The following is a 24,425-nucleotide window of genomic DNA, read 5'->3' as shown; positions in this document are numbered from 1 at the left end:
GCCAATATGATGTCAAGAGGTGGGAATCTATTGGGGTTGCCATGTTATGCAGGGTTCGGAATCGTCTATGACCTCTTTGACAATGCCACAACAATTTATTGTGGTTGGATGGTTAGAGAGACAGTGGTATCCCAACCCACCAGGGGTCAAGTCCTGGTGCTCGCATTAGTCCTGGATTTATTTTAGGATTTCCGGCGATGCGCTTTCAGTAGGAGAAAACGTTCCCGTCGACGACGAGAGGCGGCTACGGTGTCTTCGTACATCTCAAGATGATATGCCAACTCAGTTTGTCGAAGGTGCTCATAGAGGTAGGGTATGCGTGTGTGCGTTCATAAGGTGAGTGTATGCGCGTATGTATGAGCGCTTGTATCTGTACTGTGTTAAAAAAACTTTGTAACGATGCAGAAAACAAGATACTAGACCAGTAGAGAAAAAACAATATTTTAGAGCTTTGTGCATAAATTATTTTTTTGCAGGGATTTGCAACTCTTTGTAATAAAAACGAAACGCGTTCAGGTGTTTTATATCAGAAAAACCCATCGAAAAACAAAAATCAGCTCCTACCTTTTTCTTCTTCGCCCAAATCTCATCTCATCAGATCACCAAACCATGGAAGCACTCGGGGCGCCGCGATCGCCGCCACCGGCCACAGCGGCCACCTCGGCCGTTCTCGACGACGACGATCTCCTCGGCGAGATCCTCCTCCGCGTCGCCTTCCCCACCAGCCTCGTCCACACCGCTCTAGTCTGCAAGAGCTGGCTCCGCCTTGCCTCCGACCCCGTCTTCCTCCGCCGCTTCCGCGACCTCCACCCACCCAGTTTCCTCGGCTTCTACATCAAAACTGGAGGCACCAAGCCACCGCGGTTCGTGCCGATGCCTCAGCCCCCTGAGCTCGCTGCCGTTGTCCACCCTGCAAACTTCGATTTGGGCACCTTGGGCAGCGACAGCTTCGGCTTCTGTGTGGATTGCTGGAACGGCCTCCTCCTACTCACCTCCTACCTGCACGACGGCCCACCAGTAAGAACAGTCCGATGCCCGCTCTACCCTGGGAGATACACGACCATCCTCCCGCCAGTTCCGCAAACCAGCAGCATCCATGATGACCGCTTCACATAGTACGACAGAGAGGTCATCCTCAAAGGCGGCGACGACGGCCTGTCCTTCTTCTATCTGGCAATGGGCGTGGAAGGGCAGCAGACAATTGTGGATGTGTATGTCTTACAAGATGATATAAGGGCCATCTACTCTTCGGTTGCAACCGAATTCACCCGTATTTCGCTACGACTCGATCATGTTGCTAGTTTGATTGGTGACGGCAAGATCTATACTCTGGCCTATGTGAGCGGGATCAATATTTTAATCGTGCTAGATCTTGTGTCTGCCTCTCTGTCGTTAGTTAACCTCCCAGAAGAGGTGTTATCGTGGTGTGGCAAGCTGTCGCTCGCAGATGATGATTCTGGGGTTCATCTCATCACTCTCAAGGACCTACAAATACGCATCTGGCTGCACGGGGTGGATGGCAATAATGGCGCTGCCAACTGGTTCCTTGTGAATACCATTTGTTTACGTGAGATATGTGCTAATCATATGATACCAAGTCATGGTTTCAAGGATGCAGATGTACATGCACCTGGGTCCAATTCTGAGATCGAGGCGGACAATGCCCTCTACCTTTTTTATATCAAAAGCAAGGTTTTGAAGAAGGTTTACGACGTGACAGAAGAGGATGATTACGTGTTTAGTGTCAGCCCCTTTATGATGGTTTGGCCTCCAAAATTCCCTCTGATGAAGGAAGGACGTGATCTGCTGAAAGAATAACACTGCTAGCTTAGGTTTGCCTCTTTTTAATCTGCCTATATAAATGTGGTCTGCTAGTTACAATTAATGTACATGATGCTGCTATATGCTTATATCTGTTTGACCATTAAAAATGTGAATGGGCCGGTAACTGGCATCCTTAGTTCCCAGCAATGAAGGAGGAATGCAAGGTTTACCTCTTGCTGATTTGTTTACTACTTTGGTCTAGCTTCCATTGTGCGTTATGCTAATATTGTGCGCAGTGAAATACAAAAGGATAAAAAAATATAAATGTTTGATCGGTATCTAGGCAAATCAAACACTTTCCAAGTGATATGCTGCCTCCGGTATCACATACATGTTCATGTAATCGCATGGAATGCATAATGACATATCATGGATTTTATATGTTTTCTTATGACAGATGGTGAGTTGTGCAAGCATGCATAGCAGAGTACATCAGTACCTACAAGAATGCATAAAATAATATAGATTGTCACCTCTAAAAATGCATATATAATAGTATATGTATCATCACACATACCAATTGTATCATTCATAAAAATTGTAACATTGTCACCTCTAACTACGCATAACATAATATGTATCGCCGCACATACCAATTGTAACATTCAGAAGAATTGTAATATTTTCACCTCTAAGTTCATGAAAGCATGCATGGAAGAATATACATCGGCACCTACAAGGAATGAATCTTACTACTGTGGCATATCAACACCGGCACCACCATAAGAACGATTGAGGGGGGGGGGGAGGAGGGGGTCTATAGTCACGTGACCGTACATGCGACTCATGAAACAGAATGCCGCTGGGGACGACATGGGTGCTGCCGTGTCAGAGTAGTGCCCCGCATTGGCTGGCAACACACGTTCGATGATGCCGGGCAGGACAAACTGAAAGCTAAAGTGGCTGGTGCTCGGCCATGGGCGGGGAGGGTTGTAATGTACATGAGCCATGGAGGTTGCATATAACAACCGAACTAAACAACATCACTGACGGGTGGGAAAGACTAAGGGTCGAATTTAGAAGGAAAACTCAGACATGTCAAATGGAGCAGCCTTTTCATTTAGAATCACCGTATCACAAACAGGCAATTGTTTTTCAGTCTGTGATAAGCGTCCGGCCGAGCACCAAAGTGCTTATGGCAGGTCAGTGGTAGTGCTCATCACTAACGTATGGCCAGTGGCCGGTCAGTGATGCACGATCAATAGTGTTCGGATATGTTGTAGTGCTACTTATAACTTATCTAGAAGCATGAGGATCGATGTTGGTGATGATGCAAACGAGTTCTCCCTTTGGAGAGTAACGAAAAGGGTTGAGTATGAAGATCGCCCTCAGAATCACAAAGTGGCGGCGAAAAAATTCACAATTATCCAGGGTAGGGTTTCAAGAGTATATAAAGCAATTGGCCACCGAAGCCACAGAGGAGGGAGGAAAGCCCCACATGTCATAGGCGCATTTGTAAGACGGGCACCTTCACTAGGTGCCTAGGCCTTGCGGGCCCACCATGCCCCTCCAGATGATGGGCCTTGGCACTCTAGTCCTCTAGTGCTACAAAAACACGCTATCATTTTCTCAGATTTTATTGAGGAATTTTTGTTTGGTGATTTTTTTTTCTGAAATTCCAAAAATAACAAAAAATAGGAACTAGAAGTGAGCATTGAATTAATACGTTGGTCCCTAAAAAAATTAGAAACATTGCACACTTAGAAGTTAATAGGCGTGAAATATACAAAGTTTATAGATATATCAGTGATGTATCACAGACTTCGGCATGAGATCGCGCAGTTCATGAACTGTTGTGTGGTCGCTCAACCCGCGACAGTTCCAAAGTAACAAATTCATTGGGCCCGGCAATAATGCCAGAGTATCATTCTTCTGTGGAATGTTCTTTATTCGGCCTCTTCAATCTCTCATTGACACATATGCTGAAGGTGAAAGAGGTGTTAAGGTGGGAGACATCACCCCTTCACTACTAGGGAAAACCCTAGTAGTAGCTCAGGTTTTGAGGCTATCAGCAGCGCGGGCGGCCGCGCTACCAATATGGCGCTATAGCTAACTCTTAGTAGTAGCGCTGTCTGTACCCGCACTACTACTATTGACTATTTCAACAGCGCTTTTCCGGAACGCGCTACTATTAGTTAGCTTTAGCGATTTTCTAGCCCCACGCTACTGCTATATCTTTCATCATTACCACCCTGTTTCAGCTTCAATAAACTGCAATTTCGAGATACTAGGTACTACTAGATATCAATTTCATAAAGCCATAAAGCATTATAGGTACTAGGTACTATTCCCTCGGTTCCAAATTACTCGTCGTGGTTTTAGTTAAAATTTGAACTAAAACCACGACGAGTAATTTGGAACGGAGGGAGTACTAGATAACAATTTCATATATACTCAACATGCATCCTCAAGCAGTACTAGGTGATATCGATGACGATCATCATATGTAGTTCTAGATGATATCGACGACGATCATCATATGTAGTTCTACATGATATCGACGACAATCATCATATGTAATTCTAGATGATATAGCCACACACACATATATAGTTCAAGATGATATCGACGACGATCATCATCCTCAAGCCTGGGCGGTGGGTGTTCCTGATAGTAATTAGGATGACCTGTCCAACACGAAGATTCTTGCCAATGAGGAATCTCTTCCACCCAACCGAGTTTAAGTGTGTACGACCGTCTGTGTCCATGCGGTAAGTACAGGTGGTGATGGAGCCCCTTGCGGTAAGGCGTAGTCCAGCTGAGCCTTCTTCATCAGGCTCGATACCACAACTCACAGATAGGTTCTTTGGCAATTTCTGAATAAGAAAAATATATCAATTAATAAATAGCTTCGCACATACTCTTGCAAATATATTTCTATTAAGTCTAGATTTCTACACTATCAAAAGACACAGTACTATGCATTTGTACTAATTAATCATGGATTCTACTAGTAAGTATATATGGATTATCTACACTATTAATAGTTCCTTGGATTCTACACTAATAAGCATGTGATCAGACTCTACACTAAAGCATATCATTGACTAGATTTCACAAAGCATATCACTGGACTCTACACTAAGCATATCATCGGATTCACTAAGCATATCATCGGATAATTTGCATTTGTAAGTATAACAATAAAGCATATATATATCATCAAATTACTACAGCCAGTATAACATACCATTTCATGCCGATCGACCATGGTACTTGTCAGGCGGGTCACGAATGGCACCCCGACAAAGTCATCACGTGGCGGAATTATGTCCCATAGGTTGCACACCTCCTCCTCTCTCAGCCTCATTCTTGCTACAATGGCTTCATGAAGTGAGTTCTCATCATCTTCATCGAGTGGGTCCTCATTATCTGAATCATCTTCGTCATCTTCGTCATCTTCATCATCTTCCACCAGGTTGAGATAAATGACAACCAGCTTGGTTCTTTCTGCTCTGAAGGAGAAGTTAATCAACTCACCACCAGTAAGACGCATGTGGGTGAGGAAACAGGCCCATCCATCTCCTCCAATCTGCGACATATTGCGTCCTTTCTCGACCTCCATAGTGTACGGCCCCCCAAGAGCCTCAAATGTCACAGTGTCTCTTGTCAGCTTGTTGAATTTCAACCTCACATTGCATGGGACGATCTGTGTAAAAAAAGCAAAATGACACAATGCAAATGCCAACACTAAAAATAAAACAGTTGTTACATTTCATCTAATTTCTTACGCCGCATGACGAAAACTCGGCTGGAAGTAGATGTCGAACAGCTTGCCAATTGCAAGGCTGCTGGCGCACCTTGACTTACACAGTCAACATAGTGGTGGTGGTGGCGGCGCAATTTTCCTAAAGCAATATGAGCAAAGGATTAACGATCCACTTCACAGGAAAGAAAAACAGTAGCATGTGATATTTTTGGTTCTTCCGCGAGAAGCAATTTTATAGACAATTATAAGGGTACCAAATAAGGGTACCACCTACCAAGACATTTCATCTATTTTGGCCCCTATTGCCTAAGATAATTGATTAAAAAATCAAGTGGCAAATTTAACTAAATTGGCACCTACATTTTGCCAAAATATAACTTATTACAAAAAAACAAAAGCATCTACCTATCCATATACAGAAAAAATAACAATCAAATGGTGCATACTAAATCAACTAAATCAAGTAGCCTACTAAATCCACTAGCATAGTAAATCAACTAAATCAAAATGTTCTAAATCAACTAAATCAACTAGCCGACTAAATCTACTAAATCAACTAGCCGACTAAATCAACTAAATCGAAATGTTCTAAATCCATTAAATCAACTAGCCTACTAAATCAACTAAATCAAAATCTTCTAAATCAACTAGCCTACTAAATCAACTAAATCATATCAACTAAATCAAAATGTTGCATATGAACTAGCCTACTAAATCAAAATGTAGCAGGGAGGAGTAAGAAGGAGGGGCGACTCGAGGAGGGAGAAGAGAGTAGGACGGAGGAGGAAGGCGGAGCGAGGAGGGGCCGACCGGCGGCAAGTCGAGGGAGGACGGAGGAGGAGGGCGGTACCGAGTCCAGCGAGGAGGATGAGTTGACGGTGGCACAGAGGGAAGAGGGGTAGGCGACGGCGGCTGGCGGGGGCGACGGCGGCCGGCGGGGGAGGACCGGCGCGCCCGGAGGGGGGGGGGTTGAGGGGGAGTGAGTTTGAGTGTGAGCGTGGATCGAATAGAGGAGAGCATGGGGGGCGGGTTGGAGATAGCTAGTTTTAGCAGTAGCGCTCTAAAGGCAAATGCGCTACTGTTAAACTACCTAGCAGTAGCGCGGTCTGAATAAAAGCGCTGCTGCTAGAACTAGCGTCACGGCGGGGTCGTGGGAATTATAACAGTAGCGCGGCTTAGAGGAGGCGCGCTGCTGCTACGTCTATTTCAGCAGCGAGTACTGCCAGAGCGCGCTACTACTACAATGCAGCAGCGCCTTATTTTTAAACTCACTGCTGGTAAAATCATGTGTATAAGTTTTTCCCTAGTAATGCTTCCCCAGACATGAGGCAGGAACTAGGGATAAATAGAACTTATTCCTCGCGGGAGAATCGAACTACTATTGTCGCCCTTTTTCTGCATTGTCCCCATCTGTCGGTTTCAACAGACTAGAAGTGATAGCATCTAAATCATCATCATCGTCCATGTCAGCGTCCTGTGAAGTCCTCTTCCTAGGGCGGTTACCTCCCAATGCCATTCTTCTGCGGCCTCAGTGCCTCACTAGTGACGCACATCCCCACACGCACACCACAGATAATTTTTAGCCTTGGCTGAGTTTTTAGGTCGCACCAAATATCCAAGCCTATTTATCGTAGGTAACCCGCGTACGACCTTCTCAGCCGGAAGGAAATCATGTACGACCTGTTCGTATAGTTTTGGTCGATAGACGTGCTTAATTGACCTCCTGAATTTGGATTTTACAAACCGAGAAGAAAACAGAGTAGCGGATGCACAAACCAGCTATTCTCATCTCAATAGATCATTTGATTTCTCTAAGTTAATTGTAAATGATATGTGAATTGTCCAAGAATAAAGTCATATTCTTGTCAAATCTTTTTTGAGTGATACCGAGGAGTGTGAATCTCGACACAACCGATCCCCCACCCACCAAATTCCCTACCGTGAAACCAGCCACCGTTGCCATTCTCTTTACAGTTTAGATCCAAAATGCCACTGTTGTTCCACCACCACCGAATGATGGAGCCACACTGTTGGCGGCCGGCGCAAATTTCCCCTAATCACAACGTTTGTCGAGGTCATTTGCCCGTAGCTCGCAGCCAAACTCCTCGATGCAAACACAATCATGCTGCTCACCCTAGCCGGTCGAGGCCAGATTCTGTACATCGGGCAAGTCCTCTCCACGCCACCGGAATGAGTTCTCCTTGTCTCGGCGCCAGAGCAGTCGATAAAAATCAATCTACTTAGGCAAAACTAACAGGAATGGAGTTGGCCGGTTGGTTCTGTCCGTCTTTCCGTGTCACCGCCGTCTTTCCTCAGTGCCTTATTTTTTAAAGGAAGGGGCATGCTTCACCAAATAATGGTTACATCATTGCCCAAAATTTTCATAAGAAAATAAGGGGGTGCATCCGCCCAAACATATGAGGAATTCGCACATCCGTATCCAACCAGCTCATGAGCTCTACTATATTCGACTCTCTAATACAAAGCTCAATTATAACCTTCCAAACTTCAAGCAAACTACTATGACAATCATTTAACACCGGTGCTGCTACCATGGTTGGCACGATGACGTTTTCGTCACAAACGAGCACACCAAGCTTGGAATCGAGATTTGCTAACAGGCAAGGACTCATAGGGGTACGGTGTGCGTGTGTGCGTTCATAGAGATGGGTGTATGCGCGTATGTATGAGCGCTTGCGTCTATAATGTGTAAAAAAAAGGAAATGAGGAATTTGCTGCGCCAAGATTCGCATTGCTACTTGTCGCTACGATTTTTCTCCTTCTTAGCCCAAACCGGATTAACCCACCTCGTCATAGAAAACCTCCGAAACCCTAAATTTTCTGCTCCGATTCCTTCTAGCGCCGTTTCTGCCCCGATTCCTTCTAGCGCCGCTCCCATCCCTCTCTCTGCTCCCCCACGATCCACTCCTCTCCATCCCCAATTCAACGATTTCCTCCTCGTCGAGCCTGGATCTGGCCGTACCCTATGGAGCGACACAATTCATTCAGGTGAGCCTCGATCTGGGCGGATCACGCGGTCCTGCCGCTTCTTTCTTTGCAGCCCGCCCCCGCATCTTTTCTATCTCCGCGAGACGACATCTGAGTCTGACTTCCTGCGTGCGATTTCTAGAGTTTCTCACTCGAATTGACACCCGCCTTTTCCTTGGTTGCCAGGATGGGACAGGCCAAGGAGAACGACGTGTACAAGCAGGAGCTGCTCGACGACGACAAGGCTGTCGACGCCGCCGGGCAAGCAGCCGCCAGGAAGTAATTATTCATTCAACTTCCTTCTTTTTCTTCATCTTCCCTTCACTTTGCTTGCTCCCATTCTGATGGACGGCCTGTGCGCGCAGGGGCAACGTCGGCAGCCACAGATCCGGCTTCACATATTTCTTGCTCAAGCCCGAGCTGCTCCGGGCCATCCAGGACTGCGGCCTTGAGACCAGGCCTAACGCTTGGAGCAACGGCCCCCCGAAGGCAAGTTAGTTCGATTACGGTTAGCTATTCGCCCTTGGATCCATTAATCGCCACCTCTTAAGCTTTCAGGTTTCAGCCCATATGAGCTAGACAGCTAGGAATAATTTGTAAAAGCCAACCCTTAATTTCACCGTCTACCATGCTCCAACTAGCTAGAGCTACCCTCTGTTTTAATAGCAAAAAGAAATCATAGGCTACGTGTGTGGTGGTTAATATATTGCACAATTGATTAAAAACGTGTTTGGAAGCTATCAAATGTATGCTAGCAGAGATGCTGATCACGTTCATCATTTCATTAATTTATTTCAGTTCCTTTTTGACGGACGGCCTACGCGCACAGGGCTGGTCGACTACGAGAAGGACAACAAGGCCGCCGCCAAGCCAGCCGCCGGGCATGCAGCCCCAAGAAGTAATTATTAATTCAGCTCTCTTGTTTTTTATTTTGGCTCGGGCTTTATGACACTCCTTATTCTTACTTACCATCCAACATTACTTTGAGATCTGTGCTAGTCAACTAACTTACTACATGAAAATTTCTCTTCTATGTTTCTCTTAAATGAAATAACATATAGACTTTAAACTTTGCAGGTCAACCAAACTTTCAAACTTCAATGTGTGAAATGCTTTTAGATTTTTTTGGTCCGGCATAAATATACAAAATGAGATATATTTTTAGTAAAAAGGCTATCTTAAGTATTTATGATTCACGAAAAAAATCAAAATAAAATTTCCACATTGTAGTAAGAATGTTTGTTTCTCTGCAAAGTTTGAAGTTCATATGTTGTTTTATGTTGGATAACAAAAAAAATGTGCCTATGCGGATTGTGATGTGTAAGTGGGATAAGAGGTGCCATGGAGCCTTAGCTCCACTACAACTTCCTGTTTTTCTTCTTCCCGTCCCTTTGTTTGCTCCCTTTCTGATGGATGGCCTATGCATGCAGGGGCTACATTGGAATCCACGGCTCCGGCTTCAGGGACATTGTGCTCAAGGCCATCCAGGACTGCGCCTTCGAGCACCCAAAGGACTGATAAGGTCGTTAATGCCGCCGCCAAGCTCGCCACTGGGCATGCAAGCCCCAACGAGTAATTATTCATTCAACTTCCTTGGTTTTTTCTTCTTTCCGCCCCTTTTTGTTCCCTTTCTGACGAACGGTCTATGCACGTAGGGGCTATGACGGAATCCACAACTTAGGCTTCAGGGACTTTTTGCTCGAGCCTGAGCTACTCCGGGCCATTCAAGACTGCAGCTTCGAGCACCCATCAGAAGAAGTTAGTTTGAATGATTAGCACGTACAACGCTCAGCCATTAATTGCCACCCCTTAGATTTCAGGTTTCAATCCACATGAGCTAGGCCGCTAGGAATAATTTGAAAATGGTAACCCTTAATCCCACTGCCTACTATGCTCCAACTAGAGCTACCTCGTGTTCTAACAGGAAAAATTATCATAAGCATTGTGTTTGGTGGTTAATTTGTTGCAAAATTGATTAAAAACTAGAAGAAACAACAGGCGTTGCCACGTTATTTTCTTGTCATTGTGCATAGAGTTTCTTTTTCTCATTATATTTGTTTTTAAGAATTCATTATATTTGTTAAAAGTTTCATCTTCCACTTAATAGACTAACGAATGAAAAATTGGCGGTGAGAAACTATGTACCTGCTGGAGAATTAGCCCTGTATGTATGTGGTGGCACCAAGCGATTTCGGCCCATTAAAGAAGATGCAAAGATGGTCTCAAGAGAAGGGCCTCCTGGAGGGGCATTGCATGTTCACTAGTATAGTTGAAACTACGCGTGTCGTCCTGCCTACAACTGAAGCAACTTGAATGGGAGGGATGTAAGCTAGTTGCATGTCCACCCCTGATGTTTTATGGCTTGGTTTTTTCGGCTTCATTTTCTTTTCTTTTTAAAACATTTTCTAGTTTATTTTTATTTTATTGTAAGTATTTTTTAAACATTTTTATGTGTTCTTTGTGACATTTATTTTATTTTGCATTTGTATTTTTCATATTGTTATTTTTGTTTGTCTATTTTTATTGTTTTTTTAACATTTTTCTTGTATGTCTATCATTAGGAACGCAACTACAAGTGCCGTCCCCAATTGCACTCTAGTGGTGTTTTGTTGGAGGGAGTGATAGCTGCATGTCTGTCACTAGGCACGCAACTGCAATTGTCGCCCCGCTCCCACCCACCCCCCCGACTGCAACTGCGTGAGATCAGTGCGACTACAACTCAACAGTGTTTTTGTTGGTAGAGTGGGATGTTACACGTCTGCCAGTAGGCACACAGCTAGAAATTTTGCCCTTTGACTACAACTCCATGTCCCTGCAAAAAAAAGACTACAACTCCATGTGTTCACCGTGACTACCACTTAGTGACATTTTCTATCTGAGGGTGAGGAGGGAAGTTGCATTTCTGCCACTAGACATGCAACTGCAAGTGTCATCCCTGACTCACACTGTATGTCATCAATATGACTGCAACTTAGCGGTGCTTTTTGTCTAAGGGAGTTGCATGTCTACCACTAGACATGCAGGTGCAAGTGTTGCCCTCGACTGCAACTGCATGTCTTCATCGTAACTGCCGCTGCAAGTATCTCCGGGGGAGAGGCGAGGGGGCAGTTGCATGTATGCCACTAGGCACGCAAGTGCAAGTCTCGTCATTGATTCTCACCCATTATATGCAACAACACGTTGCACATTGGTCGGCCGCCCACAGTTACATGTTCGTGGGACCCACACACCCACTTAAATTATCTTTATTTTTTATTTTTTTTATTTTTAGTTTTACTTTTGTTACACGAAAAACAATAGATTTTTTTTAAGAATGACAAGAAAAATAAAGGGAGAGTGAGATGGTACGAAGAGCAGGAATGGAATTATATGTTTCATTCTTTTTTTTATCCTTTTCGATATGTTACTTCTTTGTCATAAAATATATTTTTATGCAATTAAAACCTATTTAAAATAAATACAGGATGAGAATAATAGGAGAAAGCAAGAGGTGTCATAAAGAAAAGAACATAACACGTGACGCGAAGGAAAAAATGTTGGGGAACGTAGTAATTTTAAAAAAAAATTCCTACGCACACACAAGATCATGGTGATGCATAGCAACGAGAGGGGAGAGTGTTGTCCACGTACCCTCGTAGACCGAAAGCGGAAGCGTTATAACAACGCGGTTGATGTAGTCGTACGTCTTCACGGCCCGACCGATCAAGCACCGAAACTACGGCACCTCCGAGTTCTAGCACACGTTCAGCTCGATGACGATCCCCGGACTCCGAACCAGCAAAGTGTTGGGGAAGAGTTCCGGCAGCACGACAGCGTGGTGACGATCTTGATGTTCTACCGTCGCAGGGCTTCGCCTAAGCACCGCTACAATATTATCGAGGAGTATGGTGGAGGGGGGCACCGCACACGGCTAAGAGAATGAGCACGAAGATCAACTTGTGTGTCTAGAGGTGCCCCCTTGCCCCCGTATATAAAGGAGCAAGGGGGAGGGGCGGCCGGCCAGGAGGAGGCGCGCCAGGGAGGAGTCCTACTCCTACCGGGAGTAGGACTCCCTCCTTTTCCTTGTCCTACTAGGAGAGGGGGAAGGAAGGGAGAGAGGAGAGGAAGGAAAGGGGGGGCGCCGCCCCCCCCTCCTTGTCCAATTCGGACTAGATGGGGAGGGGGCGCGCGGCCTGCCCTGGCCGCCCCTCCTCTGCTCCACTTTCGGCCCATTAGGCCCATTAACCCCCCCCCCCCCCCCCCGGGGGGGGGGGGGGTTCCGGTAACGCCCCGGTACTCCGGTTTTATCCGAAACTTCTCCGGAACACTTCCGGTGTACGAATATAGCCGTCCAATATATGAATCTTTATGTCTCGACCATTTCGAGACTCCTCGTCATGTCCGTGATCACATCCGGGACTCCAAACAAACTTTGGTACATCAAAATATATAAACTCACAATGAAACTGTCTTCGTAACGTTAAGCGTGCGGACCCTACGGGTTCGAGAACAATGTAGACATGACCGAGACACGTCTCCGGTCAATAACCAATAGCGGAACCTGGATGCTCATATTGGCTCCTACAAATTCCACGAAGATCTTTATCGGTCAGACCGCATAACAACATACATTGTTCCCTTTGTCATCGGTATGTTACTTGCCCGAGATTCGATCGTCGGTATCTTAATACCTAGTTCAATCTCGTTATCGGCAAGTCTCTTTACTCGTTCTGTAATACACCATCTCGCAACTAACTCATTAGTTGCAATGCTTGCAAGGCTTATGTGATGTGCATTACCGAGAGGGCCCAGAGATACCTCTCCGACAATCGGAGTGACAAATCCTAATCTCGAAATACGCCAACCCAACATGTACGTTTGGAGACACCTGTAGAGCTCCTTTATAATCACCCAGTTACGTTGTGACGTTTGGTAGCACACAAAGTGTTCCTCCGGCAAACGGGAGTTGTATAATCTCATAGTCATAGGAACATGTATAAGTCATGAAGAAAGCAATAGCAACATACTAAACGATCGGGTGCTAAGCTAATGGAATGGGTCATGTCAATCACATCATTCTCCTAATGATGTGATCCCGTTAATCAAATGACAACACATGTCTATGGTTAGGAAACATAACCATCTTCAATTAACGAGCTAGTCAAGTAGAGGCATACTAGTGACGTTTAGTTTGTCTATGTATTCACACAAGTATTATGTTTCCGGTTAATACAATTCTAGAATGAATAATAAACATTTATCATGATATAAGGAAATAAACAATAACTTTATTATTGCCTCTAGGGCAAATTTCCTTCAGTCTCCCACTTGCACTAGAGTCAATAATCTAGATTACACAGTAATGATTCTAACACCCATGGAGCTTTGGTGCTGATCATGTTTTGCTCGTGGAAGAGGCTTAGTCAACGGGTCTGCTACATTCAGATCCGTATGTATCTTGCAAATCTCTATGTCTCCCACCTGGACTAGATCCCGGATGGAATTGAAGCATCTCTTGATGTGCTTGGTTCTCTTGTGAAATCTGGATTCCTTTGCTAAGGCAATTGCACCAGTATTGTCACAAAAGATTTTCATTGGACCCGATGCACTAGGTATGACACCTAGATCGATATGAACTCCTTCATCCAGACTCCTTCGTTTGCTGCTTCTGAAGCAGCTATGTACTCTTCTTCACATGTAGATCCGGCCACAACGCTTTGTTTAGAACTGCACCAACTGACAGCTCCACCGTTTAATGTAAACACGTATCCGGTTTGTGATTTAGAATCGTCCGGATCAGTGTCAAAGCTTGCATCAACATAACCATTTACGATGAGCTCTTTGTCACCTCCATATACGAGAAACATATCCTTAGTCCTTTTCAGGTATTTCAGGATGTTCTTGACCGCTGTCCAGTGATCCACTCCTGGATTACTTTGGTACCTCCCTGCTAGACTTATAGCAAGACACACATCAGGTCTGGTACACAGCATTGCATACATGATAGAGCCTATGGCTGAAGCATAGGGAACATCTTCTGCAGTGGTCGGGCATTGAGTCTTACTCAATTTCACACCTTGTAACACAGGCAAGAATCCTTTGTTTGCTTGATCCATTTTGAACTTCTTCAAAACATTGTCAAGGTTTGTGCTTTGTGAAAGTCCAATTAAGCGTTTTGATCTATCTCTATAGATCTTAATGCCCAATATGTAAGCAGCTTCACCGAGGTCTTTCATTGAAAAACTCATATTCAAGTATCCCTTTATGCTATCCAGAAATTCTGTATCATTTCCGATTAGTAATATATCATCCACATATAATATCAGAATGCTATAGAGCTCCCACTCACTTTCTTGTAAATACAGACTTCTCAAAAGTCTGTACAAACCCAAATGCTTTGATCACACTATCAAAGCGTTTATTCCAACTCCGAGAGGCTTGCACCAGTCCATAAATGGATCGCTGGAGCTTGCACACTTTGTTAGCTCCTTTTGGATCGACAAAACCTTCCGGCTGCATCATATACAACTCTTCTTCCAGAAATCAGGAATGCAGTTTTGACATCCATCTGCCAAATTTCATAATCATAAAATGCGGCAATTGCTAACATGATTCGGACAGACTTAAGCATTGCTACGGGTGAGAAGGTCTCATCGTAGTCAATCCCTTGAACTTGTCGAAAACCTTTTGCGACAAGTCGAGCTTTGTAGACAGTAATATTACCGTTAGCGTCAGTCTTCTTCTTGAAGATCCATTTATTCTCAATTGCTTGCCGATCATTGGGCAAGTCAACCAAAGTCCACACTTTGTTCTCATACATGGATCCCATCTCAGATTACATGGCTTCAAGCCATTTTGCGGAATCTAGGCTCACCATCGCTTCTTCATAGTTCGTAGGTTCATCATGATCTAGTAGCATGACTTCTAGAACAGGATTACCGTACCACTCTGGTGCGGATCTTACTCTGGTTGATCTACGAGGTTCAGTAGTAACTTGTTCTGAAGTTTCATGATCATCATCATTAGCTTCCTCACTAATTGGTGTAGGTGTCACAGAAACCGGTTTCTGTGATGTACTACTTTCCAATAAGGGAGCAGGTACAGTTACCTCATCAAGTTCTACTTTCCTCCCACTCACTTCTTTCGAGAGAAACTCCTTCTCTAGAAAGTTTCCGAATTTAGCAACAAAAGCCTTGCCTTCGGATCTGTGATAGAAGGTGTATCCAATAGTTTCTTTTGGATATCCTATGAAGACACATTTCTCCAATTTGGGTTCGAGCTTATCAGGTTGAAGCTTTTTCACATAAGCATCGCAGCCCCAAACTTTAAGAAACGACAACTTTGGTTTCTTGCTAAACCATAGTTCATAAGGCGTCGTCTCAACGGATTTAGATGGTGCCCTATTTAACGTGAATGCGGCCGTCTCTAAAGCATAACCCCAAAACGATAGCGGTAAATCAGTAAGAGACATCATAGATCGCACCATATCTAGTAAAGTACGATTACGATGTTCGGACACACCATTACGCTGTGGTGTTCCGGGTGGCGTGAGTTGCGAAACTATCCCGCATTGTTTCAAATGTACACCAAACTCGTAACTCAAATATTCTCCTCCACGATCAGATCGTAGAAACTTTATTTTCTTGTTACGATGAAATTCTTTGAACTTTTCAAATGTTTCAGACTTATGTTTCATTAAGTAGATATACCCATATCTGCTTAAGTCATCTGTGAAGGTGAGAAAATAACGATATCCGCCACGAGCCTCAACATTCATCGGACCACATAAATCTGTATGTATGATTTCCAACAAATCTGTTGCTCTCTCCATAGTACCGGAGAACGGTGTTTTGGTCATCTTGCCCATAAGGCACGGTTCGCAAGTACCAAGTGATTCATAATCAAGTGGTTCCAAAAGCCCATCAGTATGGAGTTTCTTCATGCGCTTTACACCAATATGACCCAAACAACAGTGCCACAAATAAGTTGCACTATCATTATCAACTCTGCATCTTTTGGCTTCAACACTATGAATATGTGTGTCACTACTATCGGGATTTAATAAGAATAGACCACTCTTCAAGGGTGCATGACCATAGAAGATATTACTCATATAAATAGAACAACCATTATTCTCTGATTTAAATGAATAACCGTCTCGCATCAAACAAGATCCAGATATAATGTTCATGCTCAACGCTGGCACCAAATAACAATTATTTAGGTCTAATACTAATCCCGAAGGTAGATGTAGAGGTAGCGTGCCGACCGCGATCACATCAACTTTGGAACCATTTCCCACGCGCATTGTCACCTCGTCCTTAGCCAATCTTCGCTTAATCCGTAGTCCCTGTTTCGAGTTGCAAATATTAGCAACAGAACCAGTATCAAATACCCAGGTGCTACTGCGAGCATTAATAAGGTACACATCAATAACATGTATATCACATATACCTTTGTTCACCTTGGCATCCTTCTTATCCGCCAAATACTTGGGGCAGTTCCGCTTCCAGTGACCAGTCTGCTTGCAGTAGAAGCACTCAGTTTCAGGCATAGGTCCAGATTTGGGTTTCTTCTCCTGAGCAGCAACTTGCTTGCTGTTCTTCTTGAAGTTCCCCTTCTTCTTCCCTTTGCCCTTTTTCTTGAAACTAGTGGTCTTGTTGACCATCAACACTTGATGCTCCTTCTTGATTTCTACCTCCGCAGCTTTCAGCATTGCGAAGAGCTTGGGAATTGTATTATCCATCCCTTGCATATTATAGTTCATCACGAAGCTCTTGTAGCTAGGTGGAAGTGATTGGAGAACTCTGTCAATGACGCAATCATCTGGAAGATTAAATCCCAATTGAATCAAGTGATTATTATACTCAGACATTTTGAGTATATGATCACTGACAGAACTGTTCTCCTCCATCTTGCAGCTATAGAACTTATTGGAGACTTCATATCTCTCAATCCGGGCATTTGCTTGAAATATTAACTTCAACTCCTGGAACATCTCATATGCTCCATGACGTTCAAAACGTCGTTGAAGACCCGATTCTAAGCCGTAAAGCATGGCACATTGAACTATCGAGTAGTCATCAGCTTTGCTCTGCCAGACGTCCTTAACGTCGTCAGTTGCATCAGCAGCAGGCCTGGCACCTAGCGGTGCTTCCAGGACGTAACTTATGTGCAGCAATGAGGATAATCCTCAAGTTACGGACCCAGTCCGTGTAATTGCTACCATCATCTTTCAACTTTGCTTTCTCAAGGAACGCATTAAAATTCAACGGAACAACGGCATGGGCCATCTATCTACAATCAAACATAAACAAGCAAGGTACTATCAGGTACTAAGTTCATGATAAATTTAAGTTCAATTAATCATATTACTAAAGAACTCCCACTTAGATAGACATCCCTCTAATCCTCTAAGTGATCACATGATCCAAATCAACTAAACCATGTCCGATCATCACATGAGATGGAGTAGTTTCAATGGTGAACATCACTATGTTGATCATATCTACTATATGATTCACGCTCGACCTTTCGGTCTCCGTGTTCCGAGGCCATATCTGTTATATGCTAGGCTCGTCAAGTTAAACCTGAGTATTCTGCGTGTGCAACTGTTTTGCATCCGTTGTATTTGAACGTAGAGCCTATCACACCCGATCATCACGTGGTGTCTCAGCATGAAGAACTTTCGCAATGGTGCATACTTAGGGAGAACACTTTTACTATGATAATTTAGTGAGGGATCATCCTATAATGCTACTATCAATCAAAGCAAGATAAGATGCATAAAAGATAAACATCACATGCAATCAATATAAGTGATATGATATGGCCATCATCATCTTGTGCTTGTGATCTCCATCTCCGAAGCATCGTCATGATCACCATCGTCACCGGCGCGGCACCTTGATCTCCATCGTAGCATCGTTGTCGTCTCGCCAATCTTATGCTTCTACGACTATCGCTACCGCTTAGTGATAAAGTAAAGCATTACAGGGCGATTGCATTGCATACAATAAAGCGACAACCATATGGCTCCTGCCAGTTACCGATAACTCGGTTACAAAACATGATCATATCATACAATAAAATTATGCATCATGTCCTGACCATATCACATCACAACATGCCCTGCAAAAACAAGTTAGACGTCCTCTACTTTGTTTGTTGCAAGTTTTACGTGGCTGCTACGGGCTTAAGCAAGAGCCAATCTTACCTACGCATCAAAACCACAACAATAGTTTGTCAAGTTGGTGCTGTTTTAACCTTCGCAAGGACCGGGCGTAGCCACACTCGGTTCAACTAAAGTTGGAGAAACTGACACCCGCCAGCCACCTGTGTGCAAAGCACGTCGGTAGAACCAGTCTTACGTAAGCGTACGCTTAATGTCGGTCCGGGCCGCTTCATCCAACAATACCGCCGAACCAAAGTATGACATGCTGGTAAGCAGTATGACTTATATCGCCCACAACTCACTTGTGTTCTACTCGTGCAAATAACATCAACACATAAAACCTAGGCTCGGATGCCACTGTTGGGGAATGTAGTAATTTCAAAAAATTTCCTACGCACACGCAAGATCATGGTGATGCATAGCAATGAGAGGGGAGAGTGTTGTCCACGTACTCTCGTAGACCAAAAGCGGAAGCGTTATAACAACACGGTTGATGTAGTCGTACGTCTTCACGGCCCGACCGATCATGCACCGAAACTACGGCACCTCCGAGGTTCTAGCACACGTTCAGCTCGATGACGATCCACGGACTCCGATCCAGCAAAGTGTCAGGGAAGAGTGCCGGCAGCACAACGGCGTGGTGACGATCTTGATGTTCTACCGTCGCAGGGCTTCGCCTAAGCACCGCTACAATATTATCGAGGAGTATGGTGGAGGGGGGCACCGCACACGGCTAAGAGAACGATCATGAAGATCAACTTGTGTGTCTAGAGGTGCCCCCTTGCCCCCGTATATAAAGGAGCAAGGGGGAGGGGCGGATGGCCAGGAGGAGGCGCGCCAGGGAGGAGTCCTACTCCTACCGGGAGTAGGACTCCCTCCTTTTCCTTGTCCAACTAGGGGAGGGGGAAGGAAGACAGAGAGGAGAGGAAGGAAAGGGGGGGTGGCGCCGCCCCCCCTCCTTGTCCAATTCAGACTAGAGGGGGAGGGGGCGCGCGGCCTGCCCTGGCCGCCCCTCCTCTGCTCCACTTTGGGCCCATTAGGCCCATTAACCCCCGGGGGGGTTCCGGTAACCCCCCCGTACTCCGGTTTTATCCGAAACTTCTCCGGAACACTTCCGGTGTCCGAATATAGCCGTCCAATATATCAATCTTTATGTCTCGACCATTTCGAGACTCTTCGTCATGTCCATGATCACATCCAGGACTCCGAACAAACTTAGGTACATCAAAATATGTAAACTCATAATGAAACTGTCATCGTAACGTTAAGCGTGCGGACTCTACGGGTTCGAGAACAATGTAGACATGACCGTGACACGTCTCCGGTCAATAACCAATAGCGGAACCTGGATGCTCATATTGGCTCCTACATATTCTACGAAGATCTTTATCGGTCAGACCGCATAACAACATACGTTGTTCCCTTTGTCATCGGTATGTTACTTGCCCGAGATTCGATCGTCGGTATCTTAATACCTAGTTCAATCTCGTTACCGGCAAGTCTCTTTACTCGTTCCGTAATACATCATCTCGCAACTAACTCATTAGTTGCAATGCTTGCAAGGCTTATGTGATGTGCATTACCGAGAGGGCCCAGAGATACCTCTCCGACAATCGGAGTGACAAATCCTAATCTCGAAATACGCCAACCCAACATGTACGTTTGGAGACACCTGTAGAGCTCCTTTATAATCACCCAGTTACGTTGTGACGTTTGGTAGCACATAAAGTGTTCCTCCGGCAAACGGGAGTTGCATACTCATAGTCATAGGAACATGTATAAGTCACGAAGAAAGCAATAGCAACATACTAAACGATCGGGTGCTAAGCTAATGGAATGGGTCATGTCAATCCAATCATTCTCCTAATGATGTGATCCCGTTAATCAAATGACAACACATGTCTATGGTTAGGAAACATAACCATCTTCGATTCACGAGCTAGTCAAGTAGAGGCATACTAGTGACGTTTAGTTTGTCTATGTATTCACACATGTATTATGTTTCCGGTTAATACAATTCTAGCATGAATAATAAACATTTATCATGATATAAGGAAATAAATAATAACTTTATTATTGCCTCTAGGGCATATTTCCTTCAAAAAATGGACCGATTCGCAGGCCCATGTAATGGTCACGAATCAGGAAAGATCAGTACTACATAGCAAAATCCTAAGCTGCCTAATATACAAAATCCAAAGCCAAAGGATTGTACGTTGACCTCAGCTGGCTGAGATTTCACAAAGTCCTGGTCGAACTGAGCCGTGGACAAATCCTTAAATTAAAGGACTTTCATCTCATTAACAATGTTTGTATTTTCTTACCAAGGTAGGGACCCGAAGATCTCATAAGGGCATGTACAATGGGGCATATGGATACAGATGTCCCATAACACAAAAGTAGTGTGAGGCATCTATATTGATTTTTTTGGCCAACGCTATCAAAGAATAGAAAGTAGACTCTCACTACACATGCATCTCTACTCTCCACTTTAAAGTATTTAGCTATATGCATCGGACCATACTTTTTCTCCTCAAGCACCCGCCTCCTACCGAGGATCCCGCTTTCCCATCCGAACCTACTTTTCCTGACACGATCGTACATGGCCTGTAGGGCATCACCATAGGGCTATGCATTGGCCATGCCCTAATTTGTTACTGCACTTCAGATATAAGAGCAAGGTTAATAAGGTACAGTCAGCATGCTGTAAGAATTAGACTAATATATTTCTGTTTAGTTGGATGAGAGAGAAGAGAACAGAGAAGAGAAGCGGGTTGTAGATTAACAACCTATTGTAACGCGGTCTCCAAGAACCATTGCGAGATTGTAAGATGGGCCATGTATTAATCTATGCTCCTATAAAATTCTTAGTTGGTAATGATAGTGTGTTTGCCATCCATCAATTTTGACCGTGCAACTTACATCTAACCGATGTGACGCGAGCTGTGGCACTTTTACAAAAAGATGCCCACTACTACGGTTTGTGATTTTGCACAAAACGCCTGTGTTTTCCACATTCCTCCCCCCACCTCCTACATCCAACCATGGATTCATGATATGGCGCGGTGGCTGCCGCCGACGCTGTCCGCCCGTGACCCCACGCATGCCTCCTCTCTGCCCACTACAACCCACCTCCTACCACAACCATGGCCCCCCTCCTCGGGCCACCTCCTTTGCCCCCTTCCCAGTCTCCTCAGACTCACGCTCACCATGAGTCCCCCCTTCGCTAGCTGCGGCTATCACTAGCCACCCTCAGGCCCAGCCCCGAGGGGGGCAAACGGGACGCCCGCCCCGGGCCCCCGGTGCCCAAGGGGCCCCAAAATGCTTAAGCATTTCCCATTATCCAGATTTCTTTTTTCTATAATTTCCTTCCTTAATTCACGATTTTCCTTCTACGATCCTTAAAACATGGGTACTAGTTATTCCTAATTTCCTTCCTTACCAGCAAATGCACGACTGACAAGCACGTAACTGTTTCCTAAAATAAAAAAACATGGAGCGGTTATTGTATACGATTAAGTAGGGATTTATGGTGAACCGAACTGGGACTGGAAGGAGAGAACATGGACAAATTTACGTGACTTACATGAGTTGGTTAAAATTCCATGGCTTGTGCTAGGAGACTTTAATGAAATTCTATTAAATTCAGAGAAGGAAGGAGGCAATCCAAGGCCCATGAGATTTATGCAAGATTTCCAGGACTGTCTAGATCATTGCGGCCTAAGTGATATGGAATTTGTGGGTGATAAGTATACATGGAGACGTGGCAAAATTAGGGAAAGGCTGGACAGATCGGTGTCTTCGTCAGAATGGAGAAATTTATTTCCTTTTGCTGCGTTGGTTAATGAGAGTATGACAAAATCAGATCACCGTCCAATTGTTGTGGACACACAGTACTTTAAGGCAGATGTATTACAGAATAAACAAGCTACTAATCGTTTTGAAGCATGATGGCTACAAGAGCCGACAGTGTAGGAGGTTGTGAATAGCGCTTGGAATAAGGCCAAGTGTTCTGGCAGAACAATGATGCAAGCGCTCGAGCAGGTTCATGGGGATCTGCACAGGTGGGATAGGAAGGTCCTTAAAAAACCCAGGAAAAGAATAGAAAAATTAAAAGGAGAATTAGAAGAGTTAAGAAGGGGCCCTATGACAGATGAAGCTTTGGAGAGACAAAGACAAATCTTGGTGATGTTAAGAGGATCTGTTTGAGCAAGAAGAAATATTCTGGTTGCAAAGGGGGCGGGCGAATTGGCTGAGACATGGTGACAGGAACACCAATTTTTTCATCATTTTGCTACAGCAAGGAAGAAAAGAAACCTAATTAAAATGTTGCTTGATGATAATGGTAACATAGTTGAAGGTGATTCTTTAGCCATTCTGATTTATGATTATTTTTCGGGCTTGTTTACGTCCAAGGCTAATGCAGCAAATGAGGAGGTTCTAGATAAAATAAAACCTCGAGTGACGCCGGCCATGAACGATCACCTTCTCGCACCATTTACATCTGAGGAGGTAAGAAAAGCTCTTTTTGATATAGGTGATCTAAAGGCACCGGGTCCCGATGGACTGCATGCAGCTTTTTATAAGCGTTTCTGGGTAATGTTAGAAGAGGATTTGGTGAAGGAGGTATTGGAGGCGGTTAATACTGCAGTTATACTAGAAGGATGGAACGACACGGTAATAGTGTTAATTCCAAAGGTGGACAATCCAGAGAAATTATCTCAGTTTCGGCCAATATCTTTGTGCAATGTGGTCTACAAAGTTATAAGTAAAATGTTGCCTAAAAGGCTGAAAGGTATATTACCCGAGGTGATTGGAGTGGCTCAGAGTGCTTTTGTCCCGGGTAGACTCATAACTGCTAATGTTTTGGTTGCTTATGAGAGTGTTCATAGAATTAAAAGGAAGAAGGGTAATCATGGTCTTTGTGCGGTAAAATTGGATATGCACAAAGCATATGACCGTGTGGAATGGTGCTTTCTTGAAGGAATTATGTTGATAATGGGATTTGATGTGAGATGGGTAGAACTAATGATGGCATGTGTTAAATCTGTTACATATTTAGTGAGATTTAATTCGCAGATAACAGAAAGATCTATCCCATCACAAGGGCTCCGACAGGGTGATCCACTTAGCCCATATTTATTTTTGTTGGTGGCAGATGGTTTATCAGCCTTATTGTCGGATGCTGAAGAAAGAGGAGCAATCGAAGAGGTGAAGGTCTGTCGTGATGCTCCCTCGGTATCACACTTTCTATTTGCCGACGATTCTTTAATTTTGATGAAAGCAGTTGTGGCTAATGCAAATACATTAAAGGGTATTCTGCAATCATATTGCAATGCGTCCGGTCAAATGGTAAGTGAAGCTAAATGCAGCATATATTTCAGTCCAAATACTTCTGTTGGTAAAAGGGTTGAGGTGTGCACAACTCTTAATATTTTAGTGAGGCATTGTCAAAAAAATACTTGGGTCTACCCTTGTTAGTTGGGGCAGACAGGAGTGACAAATTTCAATATTTGGTGGATAGAGTTTGTCAACTAGTTCAAGGTTGGAAAGAGAAAACATTATCCATTGGAGGTAAAGAGGTTCTGCTTAAAGCTGTAGCCCAAGCTCTTCCGGCATATGCAATGTATGTATTCAGTATTCCAAAAAATATATGTAAAGGAATCACGGATGCAATAGCGCAGTGTTGGTGGGGCGATGACATCAGTAATAAGAAGATGCACTGGTTTGCCTGGTGGAAGCTTTGTGTTC

General features: G+C 44.3%; 1 protein-coding gene and 1 pseudogene across 1 annotated transcript; both read left to right on the top strand.

Moving 5' to 3' along the window:
* The first annotated feature begins 609 nt into the window (after window positions 1-609).
* LOC147961602 (uncharacterized) lies at window positions 610-1,818 on the top strand (annotated as a pseudogene).
* Window positions 1,819-8,708: 6,890 nt separating this feature from the next.
* On the top strand, window positions 8,709-10,357 carry LOC147961601 (uncharacterized). Its single transcript, XM_087533578.1, has 5 exons — window positions 8,709-8,800; window positions 8,887-9,010; window positions 9,320-9,419; window positions 9,952-10,093; window positions 10,177-10,357. The coding sequence occupies exons 1-5, from the start codon at window positions 8,709-8,711 to the stop codon at window positions 10,295-10,297; spliced, it is 579 nt and encodes a 192-aa protein (XP_087389704.1). The 3' UTR covers window positions 10,298-10,357.
* The last annotated feature ends 14,068 nt before the right edge of the window (window positions 10,358-24,425 follow it).

Source organism: Triticum urartu, chromosome 7A (genome assembly GCF_056163025.1).
Source record: "Triticum urartu cultivar PI428250 chromosome 7A, HENAU_Tu73, whole genome shotgun sequence".
Lineage (NCBI taxonomy): Eukaryota > Viridiplantae > Streptophyta > Magnoliopsida > Poales > Poaceae > Triticum > Triticum urartu.
This window is presented reverse-complemented; position numbering and strand designations above follow the sequence as displayed.

Excerpts from the sequence above, each read along its gene's own strand:
- LOC147961601 (XM_087533578.1), top strand. The coding sequence starts at position 8,709 with ATGGGACAGGCCAAGGAGAACGACGTGTACAAGCAGGAGCTGCTCGAC. Across the intron at positions 8,801-8,886 it reads GGGCAAGCAGCCGCCAGGAA|GGGCAACGTCGGCAGCCACA; the intron begins GTAATTATTCAT and ends CTGTGCGCGCAG. Across the intron at positions 9,420-9,951 it reads CGGGCATGCAGCCCCAAGAA|GGGCTACATTGGAATCCACG; the intron begins GTAATTATTAAT and ends CTATGCATGCAG.